The sequence below is a fragment of the Lagopus muta genome, chromosome 4, assembly GCF_023343835.1.
Source record: "Lagopus muta isolate bLagMut1 chromosome 4, bLagMut1 primary, whole genome shotgun sequence".
NCBI classification, from domain to species: Eukaryota; Metazoa; Chordata; class Aves; order Galliformes; family Phasianidae; genus Lagopus; species Lagopus muta.
In genome coordinates, this window is record NC_064436.1 from 60713264 (window position 1) to 60726250 (window position 12987).

The following is a 12987-nucleotide window of genomic DNA, read 5'->3' on the forward strand; positions in this document are numbered from 1 at the left end:
ACAGCTCATTTCCTTCAAAGCCTGTGCTACTCTTTTATTTAAAAAGTCAAACTCTTCTAGACTCTTTGATAAGCTCTTGATTACTCCAGTCTTTCAACCTGAGTGCACCTTTCTGATGCAGCGGTAAAAATTACAGCAGTAAAAGCAAATTCATGGGACTTTCTAGGCTAGAACGTTAAAAATTTTTAGTCACAAGCTGCCTTAAAGACCCAAGAAGAAAAACAACTGACCACATGTTGGAACATCTTCTTCAGCTGATGAGGTCTGTTCATCTGTTGATGGCTTTTTCTTTCCTAAACCAATGATCTTCGTTATCTTTTTCCCTGTTACTTTAGTCACAGTGCCCTTGGCTTCTGTTTTTGAACTTTTTTTCCTCTTCACTATTAAGAAAGCAAAAGTTTGCATTTTAGTGTGTTTAAATTATGTAGTCAACAGAGAAAATCTGAATTAAAAAAGTAGCATTGGCAAACAATGTAAAGTCAACATTTGTTCAGTTGCAGTCTGCCATGAGATAAACATTTTATGTCCTCCTGAATACTGATGCCCATAAATCACCTTTTTGCTATAAAAATCATAGCATTTGGAAGGGTAAGAAAAACAAAAATCAAACTTTTAATTTAATTTCATCTAATCCAGCTTGAAGTCTCTTTCCAAAGTAGTCACTGTGCAAATTTATCAATATGAACAAACTATTCAGCACCTATACATGAGAATAAAAATTCAGCCAGATGATCAGACACCATTCTAAACACTTATTTAATAAAAGGCAACAAATAATTAACAAAGACATAATATGCTTGCCCAGCAAAAATGGCTCTGTTGTTAAGAAATCTAATCACAATAGGCCTTTCAGAAAGACAAGACTTATAAATTAGCTATTAACAAGTAAATTAGTGTGATCAGTATAAGCACTCAATGATTAAAAGCTGGCACTTTCTGTGGTCGTGATTGCTGACCACAAAAAATACAAAGCTTGCTGAAAGGAGAGATCTTGCTAACCTCCAGTTTGTGCATGGAGCCATGAAAGTAACAGGGAAAAGACTGTGGATATCACTTTTAAAACTGCATATCTGACTAAAATTCTAACTAGCAGAAAAATAAGAAAAAAAGGTTCTAAAACAAAATTTAAAAAAAAAAGGAAAAGGCAATTTATTTGCAAAATAAAACCAAAATAATGAAAGAATCTTTGTTTCAGAAATGACATTCAGTGGATTTGGATTCCATCAACAGAGCAAAAGTCAATCTGTTAACTGACAGGGTAGCAAATCTACCCATGTAATTACCCTGATTTATGATTCAGAAGGAAATTACATGTAGGATAGTTACTGATGGAGCTGCTTTAAGTTTACCCCTCACATCCTTAGTTCCATTTCCTACTTCCCCAAACAGAAAGTTTAATAGTTATGGGCTTGTGTAAACAAGGAGAAAAAGAACAAAATGTTCACATGAAAAAGAATTATCTGAAATGATCTGAAATGGGAAGAGGAATACACGGAAAACAGAATAGCAGTTTGAGACTCACAAGGGCATAATTTATCATGTTTAGCTTAATTGCTAGCAAACATGGAAAATGATTTAGTAATTGTATCTGTGGCCAAGATCGTATAAATCTTACACCTGCTAAATGCAGCGCTGAGGGCAAAAAAGTGGTTTTTGGGTGTGGATGTTTTTTTTTCCAGTAAACACCAATGCAGATGTTCTGGCTACCTTGCAACACATCAGAATGCTTCCTGCAGGGCACCTGAGCCACTGGTCACTCTGGGATGTCTTGGACAACACCTGGATGAACTCTGTGTATGACAGAGCTGATCACTGGGCTGCAGACATTAAAACCTGAGCAGTGGGCTTTCTGAAAGCTTAGCAGTTATGCTGTGAAACATAAGCATGTACTGCAGCTTCTGGAAACCACAATAACTGACACTGTTCCATTCTACTGGGTATGTCAGAGATCTGGATGGTGAGGAAATGCTGGAAAAATGACACAGGAAGAAGACAGTGGGAATGAAGGAAAAGGCGAGACAGGGCTGGCAGCTGGCACCAAAGCCAGTATCGACACACAGTGTTTCCTGCAGCTCACATTACACTTCAGCTTCACAGCTGCAGAAAAACGTCAATTTTGTGCCATCTAGATGATACCACTGCTACACAGCCTGTTAAGGAAATCACATAATTTCCTTTCTTTGGGGGAGAAAACAAAGGGTGTGGAGGTAAGAGCACAGACGTTGAGTTTTTTAGATACAACTCAGGGAAAATGCCATCAGCTTGAGTTGTGCCTCTGATAACACAGATTACAAGATATGCATTGCTCCAAAGCAGCACACTTAAAATTACATGAATATATACACACAAACCCACTGATATAACATGATTATGTACATTGCAGTATATTAATATATACAATCATACATAATACTTATTTTTTTATGTGTGCAGACACATACACATATAAACTGAGATATATATTCATATATATGTATTATCCTTTCCTTCTAATATGCAGAGATATAGGGATTTTTTTTGCTCAAAGTCTATACATCCACTACTTATATTCCTGCTGCACAGTTAGAGTTACCATAAGCCACTGTTAGTTGCCTATAGTGGTCGCTCTTGTCCTTAAAAAACTGTACCTCTGAACAGACAAAAAGTCAAATTAAAATTTCTATATTCTGTTTCTTTATACTAATATTGATTTTTCCCACTGAGTAAAAATTCAAAAGCTTTACTGACTATTAAAAAAAAAAAAAGGTATATCTATTTTACTTCCTCTCTCTTCATATTTGCACATATTCTTTGCAGTAAGCATCTCTGCATTTGAGACATACCTTGTTCTTTTCCATTGCACACTGTGGTGATGCCATTTTCCACAGCACCCTCCCCATCTGAACTTGGTCTCTCAGATGACAACTTCTGCAGGAACAAAGAGATCAGCTGCCCTGCCACACCACATTCTCACCTTCATCACATTAAGTCTCATCAGTCAATTTAAATTAAGCCTGCTATGAATAAAGCACTTTTCAAGCACGGATCCACTTCGAAGGTAAACAGAAGGTAGTAGAATATTCAGGTTTAAATAATTTTTTATAGTTCCATACAGAATTTAGAATAGCACAGAAATCACAAGTCTACATCAAAAGATTTTCCTTCTAAGTGAAAAAATCATTGCACATTATGTTCTAAATGTGTTACAAGATTGTACAGTGTCTCTGTGTATTATCCTGCTAAGCAATGAATAATCTACTAAACAATGAATGTGGATAAGACAAACTTTAAAATGATTTTTTTTTAAGAATTTCTTCACACAGGCATTTACAATACCAACTTGTCAGAACACAGTGCATTCCTACCTGTGTTTAAATATTTTCAGTATTTGCAAAATAGGAGCTTTTGAAATAGATTTTTAGCACCAATTATCCTATAATTGCTGTGTATGGGATACAGGATGAGGTGGGATAAAGATTATGCTGGCACCACATTCTTCATGAGTGGTGGAGACATGAAGATGTACAGGATACTACAAGAAGAAACCATGGAAAAGTTGTTTTAAAGTGAGCATTTTAGAATACAACTGTTTATTGATATTTCCATTTCATTTGTTAATGATGTGCTGGTGCTTGCAAGCATGCAAACACAGCTGCTTTGGGTTTGTGCATAGAAAACACCTGAGCTATTGTGGAAGATATTTTGCTCTTAATTTCCTGGGTACAATGCAAGAATAATGAGTGCAGTGTGATGCCACCAGAGGGACAGACCGTGCCCTTGGAAATTAGTGATAAAACCTTTGTGGTCTAAAGAACATCCTGTCTACTATGCAGTGCCTCGCAGCGCCTCAATAATAGTTCTGAGAAAGTTAGCATTGATCACTTTGGTAAACTTACCTTTTCCAGCTCTGTCTTGTGTACCGGAGAACTAGACAATGGCCCGTCAGAGTCCACAGTGCCCGTACAGTTGTTGCACACATCTTTTATTACCTTAGGAGCAAAGGCAAAACTTATTAATTACTTACCAAATCCAAATTTGAGAAATTATGTATGAATGCGAAGGGGAAATGGAAAGGAGATTCACACAAACGCTTAGCAGGCTGGCAGGTTAGAAAAGCAGTGGTGTGAATCTTTCTGTCCACAGCAGTGTGTCAGGCAGGCTGCCACCACAAAGCTCCCATACTGCTTTCCTGAGCCACGTCATGTGTGACCTGCAGGAGACATGGTGTCTAGAGGTGGAAGGTGTCAGTTTCTAGACAAGCTAAGCTCTAAGGCCCTCCTGAGTAAAGAAACCAAAGCGCTGCTGATTTCTGTGTGCTACTTCTGCAATATGAACTTTGCTGACACCACCGAATTACCTGCATTATTATGCCAAAAAAGTGGGATTAGATCCGAGGAAGTGACAGTTGATCTACAGTTAATACTGTGCAGAGGTATTTCATGACATTTTCATTTTATACTTGCATATTGACATAAAGGTATAGGTCAAAGTAACTGTAATTGACTTCTCAAAAATGGTAATGACATTAAGTCTATTTTTAGAACGTTAAAGAAAAATGTCACTGAAATCACTGAGATCTCAACAGAAAGTGAAGTTCAAAACCTGAAACTATTTAAATGTAGACATAAGTGATGACTAAAGACATCTGATGATTTTCTATGATGTTAACTTTTTTTTTTCTAGTGAGGTTCCTACCTGGTGATTATCAGTATGAAACTGCATGTGATGATGAGAACAGATCTTGACTCTCCCATGCAGATTCATGCCAATGGAAACTGATTACACTACTTCTGTCACACGCTACTGCCATCTTACTTGCTTTCTGACTGCAGGAAATACAAGCCTAAATTCTACACGAGCAGTCAGAAAAGCTGAGCTAGAGAAAGCCGCAATATTCACTAGTATCCTTAAAACTTTTCAGCTATACACGAAATGAAAACTTCAAGTAGATATCTGGATAGACTAATAAGATAACAGCAGACAGAAAACAAAATCAGAATACAACCTTTCAAAAAAGGAGAGTTTTTCAGCATTCAACACATCTAATTAGTATTTAGCACATCTAATCATTTATAAAAAGCAGATCCTGCCTGACTAATCTGATCTTTTCTATGACATGACGACCTACTTAGTGGACAAGGAAACAGCAATGGATGTTGTTTACTTGGATTTTAGCAAAGCATTTGACCCTGCTTCCCACAGTCAGTCACTCCAGTTCCTGGAGGAACTGGCTGCTCATGGCTTGGATGGATATACTGCCTTCTGGGTAAAAAACTGGCAGGGCCCAAAGGGTTACTGTGATTGGAGTTAAATCTAATTGGTGACCGCTCACAAGTGGTGTTCCCTAGGGCTTAGCATTGAGACCAGTTTTGAGTTTACCTTCATTAAATTTGCAAATGACACCAAGTTGGGCAGAAGAGTTGATCTATTTTAGTGTTGGAAGGCTCTGTGAAGGATATGAATGTGAGGTGATGGATGGACACGACAATCTTAAGGGTCTTTTCAAAACTAAATGACTCTATGACTCTATTCTGTACACACCAGTGATCATCCACTACTGGATTACAGCGACAGCCACATGAGGACAGCAGAGCCTGACTTGCTAAAGAAGGAAGACATCCTACCCTGCTGAAAGCTTTCCTGCTACACATGCAGATTTTCCCCTTTCAATGTACATGGCTGTGTTTACACACCCTGCTCTCTCTTTTTCCCCGTTTACAGCAAGTCTGTGTAGGAGAGAGGAGGACTTGGTCTGAGAACTACCAGGTGCAGAAATAATAGCAATTATCCAACTGCCAAAATCTAGATTTCCTTAAATGAGGAGCAGGATAATAACAGCCTCTTCCCAGTTCTGAACTGAACAATTTTGATGCAGAAACCATTAAATAGCTGAAGACAACATCAAACACAGTTTAAAGTTATTTTCACAGCACTGAAGTTCCCTGTAAGGGTGAAGCTAAGCAAAGCAAATGTTTATGGTCTTACAGAGACCTTAATGAAACAACTCATGAGCACTTCGTAAATTAAAGGTACTATACGCCATAAAGACAGGAAGGGAACTAAATCTGTATTACATACGGAGAGCTCAGAAATGAAAGAAAGATTACATCACTCACTCAATGTTACTTAACAAATCTAAGCATAGGAGGGAAATGAACCTACATTTTTAGTTCTAAGTATCTTAAAATGTTTCGGTATCCTTTCATGACTGTCTGAACATAAGCACAGTATTATCAAATTCATGGCACTGGGTGTGCTTTCTAATGGAAAATGTAGATATGCCTACTGCAAAACTTTTGCATCTCAGAGTTAAACTTCTCCCTAGGTCTCTACACACACATTAGAATTTGTTTCTGTGTATTATTATCCTTTCAATTCCTGGTCTTCAGTTAGAGAAAATACAATTTCTGGGAACATTCATTTCTGTCTTCTGCATGACCCTGATTCAATGGCTCATGTTTTCAGCATCTGCTGACACCACACAGTCAGTTAATTCTGGCAAAAGCAGATATTAATGGGAGTTACAGACAGAACAGAGGGAAATGATTTGGCAGTGCTTACTGACTAATATGTGCAAAGTCATGCACTCAAGTAAATACGGTTCTTATCATACCTCACATATTTAAGGAGACGCTAAAGTGTTTAATTGGGTTGTAATTAAATTTTGATTGAAAAAATAGCATACTGCCAAATAGAAGTTCATGTCAAGATCTGAAGAAAATGGATTTTCAAGGATTCCACACTTCATCTGGGCTCAAGGGGTTTGTTAGCAAATGCTTCCTCATCATCTTCTATGTGCTATATAATTGTGTTTGATGCACAGCATAGAATTCATACTTTCAGAGCTCACCAGGATGAAATGCCTTTAATATATAATGGTTGCCTGGATGCACTCTCTATAATTACGTTTGCAGACAGCTGCCATTACAAATGAGGTTTTCACATGCTTATAGCTTTAACTCAAAATTTTAAGGATAAAACATTCCACTCGCGTTGCCAACTTGCAGAATTTCTGTCACAAGACTCAGAGTTCTTGTCAATTTTTTTCTATAATGTTCCATCTCTTGGAGTCATATGAAAACAAAAGAATGCTATTTTCATTAAAAAATACTTGAGAGCAGGAGCAGGGTGAGGTCAGCAAACTTCTATCCGTTGCAATGAAATGTATGAAAATACGAATAAATATATTATCACAGCAGTTTCAAAACTAGAAAGCAAATAAAAGAAATCTCCAAATGTGTGATTTTTAATAAATGGAATTGGAAGACTGCACTAGATTACTTTGTAATGGAGTGTACTCCATTAATAGCTTAATTTTTCCCACACATAAGAAAAGGGAAATCATTCTCTTCTTCTCACTATAAATGCATCATATATAATATACACACACGCACAGGATGCCAGGAAAATCAAACTGAGATTGTAAACATGCTGTGTACTAAAATAATTAAAATATATGAATAAATGTAACCAGAAGACAGAAGACCTTTTATTTGTTTGGACAGCTTCAAAAGTAAATAGATTTAAAATAATCTCTTGCTATTCCATCACAAGAATTTTAAATATCATAGTTACCATAACAATATTACCAATAGATTCCAGAACTGCCTCTTTCAAACGCAGACATGGAAAAAGCTTGTGCAGCCTGCACTGTACTATTTTTACTTATTTATGTTATAATAAGGTCTTGAATCCCCAGCTGGATCTGGATATGCAAGCGTATTGCACTGATGTTGGCGCCATGAGGAATGAAGGGGAAATATTTGCAGGTACACAGCTGGAAAGATTCCCTGCCCAAAGCAGCTGATAATGATGGGTGAAGCCAGTGGAATTTTTGCCATGTGGTATGTCTGGAATATGTGTCTTTATAAAAGCCTAATACACAAGCAATAAAGTTGACTACAAATCTTTCATACCTTCACTCACACACAAATTTCTATGTGTATTTTATTTTAAATGACACACCACAACTGCAGGCAAAACAGCTGCCCTACATTTATTCTTTTTACATGCAAAATCAGAAGAATCAAATAAGGTTTTTCCAACTACCTTCAAAGATCCCATTGGCAGATAAAAACATGGTGTATGCTGTAAAACCAAAAAGTCAGCTACTTCCCCTGCCGCAAAGAAACCCAGCAAATTCTGAGCAAAAGTATTAAGCATGCAGCTGCTTCCTTGTGGTTGAGCTCTTTGGTAACTGATAAGGAGTAAGACTGAAAGCCTTCCTGTGTCTGAAAGGCTTACAAAACTTCGTCTCAGAAGATACCAAGGGATGAGGTCAGTCACAGACTGTACTTACCACAGAGATGTGATTACTGCATCTCTTGTCCACCCAACACCTGTTTTCATGAAACTCACAGGAATTTAATGTCTGTGAGACAGACACCATCTCCCACAACACGCAGAAAAAAGATTAACTTTAAATTTGACTGAGTTCAGAAGAAATGAGAGAGAAAACTGATAATTCCGCTTCATTTTTTGAAGGACATTTGCTTCATTTTTTTATGCAGCCAAACTAGAAATTCATCCAACCAACCAACAAACCCTTCTGTCCCAGTCTGTCCCTACATCTCACAGAATACAGGAACTGCTAGAAGCAGGGGAGGGCTCATGTTCCCTGCCTCTCATCTCTTCTTATCTCTGAAGTTGGGATTATGGTCAAACTGAAATCTGCGTATATACAACCAAGCAGAAGGAAATGCTTTTGGCTCCGGAGTTACTCCTGCAGTTCTTGATCCTGAAACACCTCCTGCTCAGTGCTGGAGGACTTCTGGGACTTTTGGCGTAACTAAATTCTCATTTTCTACATTGGACCTCTTATGCACTACATATATTAGCATTAATCTTATCCTACTTAACAGAGCACTAAAGTTCTACTAGCACTTTAAAGAGAAGAAATGCCTCAAGAAGTTTACCCACAGAAATTAGAGGAAAAGCAGAAATTATTCACACAGTCTATGCTGTAAGTCCTGAAAATAAACACATTTTACTTTATGTACTGGAAAACATCATCCTGAAGCATAACCAATCCTGAAAAGATTCATCTTTCTGTCTTATTGCCATTTCTCTGAGTACACTGGGGATGAGATTCCAGCAAACTAACAGCCAGCGAGCCTATTTTACTATGTGTATATTCCCATAAAAATAATTTCCTGGCATATCTAACCAAGACAAACCCCGTGTCCTCTTTCTTGCATTGCTACCATGAAGACTATTTCCATATATGGCCACTGGACCAGAAAGAGCCCAGGACAGGCAGTGCTGGGTGGCTGGAGACATTGTTCTCCATGGGGAGCAGTGCCCCTGCACAGGTCTGCACCTCCAGTCTAGGCGATGCAGGGATGCAGAATGCATTTAAAGCCATAAATCTGAGCTGGGTACTGTTTAAATAATTTGCCATCCAAAACTGCAAGCAGCAGAGAGAAGGAATGCTGTCTAGTGGGGAAAGCAGGAGATGCAATCTCAGCCCTTCCAAGTGCCGCTCTGAGATTTGCTACAGCTTGCATTTGAGATTTTAGCATAAAGAAAATGCATCCCTAAGAAAGCAAGCAAATAGGATACTTGTGGTTCCTTATTCGTTGCTTTTTAAGAAAATATTACATACAGCATCTGCTTTTTTTTTTAAAGTACATCTTTTTCCCACAGTGCCACTCATACAAACCCACTGGTTCATGTGGCTGCTGGCCACCTCCCAGAAAAGACAGGGTTCTGCTGATCTGCCCAAGCACACCACAAGGGACCTTGCAGGCTGTCATGGCTTTCACATGCAGCTCAGTGCTCTGAGCCTCCAGGTTCTGCCATCACTGCATTTCACTGGTGATGAAGTGCAGAAAGAACCCAGCCTGACTGTCCCAAGACACTGTGCATGCCTACAGTTACTTGTAAGCCAACAAACACTGTACGGAAATCAGTTGTTCTCACCATGCATCCCCCTGCTGCATTTCTACTCAGTTAGTTTTAAGGTACAATCATTCAGCACTTGACTTTTCCCAGCTAAAAAATGGAGATAATGACAACTTTAGGGAGCTTTGCTTCAGCCAAAAAAGTAATGTTTGAAGTATTTTGAGATCTTCATCTGGAAATACCCATAGAAAGTAAAAGCAGACACACAGTGTTTACGGTTACAAGCTCAGTTTTCTGCTGATTTGAACTGGTAAACAAAGAGCTATGCTAGTAGTTTATCCTTCAGTAAAACTCAGTCCACATTAAGACTGAAGCCCAGAAGCCACTTGGCCTTCTCACTAAGCTGAACGTAGTGGGGGAAAAATAAGAGGTTTTCTAAGATTTTCACAGGAGATAACATGCAACTATCAAAGATGGAAGTTGGGTAGGTCAAGTCAGCAGTCTCGTGACGAGCCACATAGCGTCACTGAATGACACAGCTCTGATTTTCTTCTATCTTTGGGATGAAATCTCTCTTATTAAAGGATCAGGACAATGCAGATACGAGGATAGATACATTATGTGCTCAATTACAGACCTTGAAGTGAACAGCTGCTGCACACCATAAGCTGAAGAAAAGTTAACCAAGGGTGTTTAGCATTAGGAAAAAATGAAAATAAAGGACAAGATCCAGAAATGATTCATAGATTAACTGACTAGATAGCTAAGTGGTGAGTTATAAATCAGAAATTCATTTTTCATTTCATTTTTGCAAGAGGCATCTCTAGGAGGAGGGGAAGGCCTTGGGGCCAGACACCATGACCATTTCCTTCTCCTATTGGTCTTCTAAAAGAAGCTGCTTCAGAAATTATTTCTTTGGCATCTGTGTATTTATAATACTAAGAGCTGTCTTCTGGGGCTAGTTTGAAGGCCCTGCACAAAGAACATATTCATCTGTGTGAATGAAGCCATTAAACAAGCATCTTCTTGTAATCTTCTTAGTAGCCCTTTTATTTCTAATGTAGCATTTCCCAGGGATGCTCACAAATAAGTGCGTAGTTTCCATCAGTCTGTTGGATGTGCTGAGACAAACACGAAGATTTAAGACCTCACTTGACCACAAATGCACAGAAGTGCACACAGATGCTCATATACTCCAAGCGCACATGGAAAAAGCTCATGTTTGGGTCAAAGTGTGTAACTGCATACATTTTTTCATGTACATTTTTGTGGGAACATTTTAGGACTCAAGTTTGGAAATTTCCACCACTTTATGTTGTACACAGTAATACTGCTATGATCTCAGCTGTAGCCTGGATTTTATACCAGTTATGCTCAATGCTCTGCAATCATGACAGGCTCTTTGGTGACATCAGCTATCTTTTTCAGCAAGTATTTGTTAGCTGGTAAACCTGAAACTCCCTCTGTGGTTTCCAGTCTAGACTTCAATTTGCACGTTTATCAGCTGTTTTCTTGGTGTCATCTTTACAAAAAAGGTCTAAAATATTCTGCATTTATTTCAACTCTACTTGTTCTAATGCCCCTTGTCTTTCAATAGGTATTTTAAAATTATTTGCTTAAGCAAATGCATTTTTTAGAGATTACATCTGACTTTAAAAAGATCATCTAGTTTAGCTTTCATGGGAAAATCTGGCCTTCAAATCCATTTTGAGCTTTTCAGGCTCAAGAATAAAGCTTTAACTTGATACTTGCATACAGATTTCTTCATGGGAACCTGTTGTTCCCAAGCAATAACCCAGCTCCACTGGCATGTACGTATTCATAAAGCATCAGCGACAGAGAGGGCGTGTTTTGATTAAAAACTAAGGATGCAGAGGCCCTTTGCATAGTGTACAAATCTGTCTATTTATTACCTACAGAAATTAAAATCTTCACAAGCTCACTGTAAGGGCTCAATGAGCAAAGCCCAAGTATTTTCATAATTTAAAAAAAAAAGCAGTTTTTTCATACCTTTTAAAAAACAGAAAATAAATAATTTTATTTTCTGAGGAGCCACACTTCTCAAAACTCTGGAGCTGTTGCAAGAGCTGCACAAACCACTGTGTTTTAGCTGCTGGCTTGCTATTTGTGTTGTACAAATCAGAGAGTACGGCAGCAGCACTGAGAACCTGGAAGCTGAGCATACAGTAGCATTGCCATGTTGTTGGGATAGCTTCTTGGGGAGAGCTTTGCAGCAGGAGGAACTAAATAAAGTGCTGTCAGACTGTCTCCACGTGCTCTACGGATGACAGCATACTGTACAGCCATTCGACCTCATCGCACACAACTGTGCCAAATGTGTAACTGTACAAAACCTTTTTTCTTTTTTTTTTCTTCCTTAAGTAGCAGGAATGCATCCGGGATAGGGGAAAATCTAGTAATGTTCTCTGTGAAGAAAGTCTTATGGGAAAAAAAACAACAACAAAAAAAGAAAACAATTTTTATGAAAGAAAGTCTGATAACTGCCAATGTATTTAGCTTCACTAAACCCAACTTTAGAACAAGGCAGGAAATAATGGGACCGTTACTATGATCTAACTAAAGTGGAATTCCCTCAGCAAAGAATACTACTGATGAATTCATTTTCATTCCCATCAATGCTTTGAATTTGAGGTGAGTTAATAGGATACTCAGATGGTTTTTTGTTTTGAAACTTAAAATACTGGTGTTAGAAGACACCTAAAAGTAATGATTAGTTTATATTAAAAGGAGAAAACATTTTTTAAGACAAAATGCGAACTCCCATTCAAAAACAAAGCATGGACATCCTGCAATCCCCAAAAAGTATATTCTAATGTTGCAAAATAGGAAATTACAGATTAATTTTCCACTTGGTCAGTTAGCCCACAGCAGAGCTCATACCTCTTAAGCTGCATTTTCTCTCTCCTCCTTTCTACAAAAAAAAAACAACTGTCATCAGGAAATTCCTATGTGTTTAATTCAATTGTGTTTGGAGAAATACAATTTATTCTCAGCAAAATAAGTACCATATAAGGTTAGATCAGAGCACAACATAGAGAATGCCTGATCAGTCTTATGCATTTAGACTTTCAACATGCACTTAAAAGGCTGGATTTAAAGGTCTTAAACCAAGCCACTAAAAGTGCAGTGGTTTCCCACACTACC

At 38.0% G+C, this 12987-nt stretch overlaps 1 protein-coding gene across 7 annotated transcripts in view; it reads right to left on the reverse strand.

Annotated features, from left to right (window-relative positions):
* Positions 1-12987, reverse strand: part of AFAP1 (actin filament associated protein 1) — a 107384-nt gene that overhangs the window by 23774 nt on the left and 70623 nt on the right. For all 7 annotated transcript variants that reach the window (XR_007376526.1, XR_007376524.1, XR_007376525.1 and 4 more), the window contains exons 7-9: positions 3876-3968; positions 2823-2907; positions 231-380 (exon numbers count right to left, since the gene is read on the reverse strand). Coding sequence is in view for 4 of the 7 variants with exons in the window: in XM_048942459.1 (XP_048798416.1) it covers positions 231-380; positions 2823-2907; positions 3876-3968 (328 nt within the window). In the remaining 3 variants the exon portion in view is untranslated. The remainder of the gene's footprint in view (positions 1-230; positions 381-2822; positions 2908-3875; positions 3969-12987) is intronic.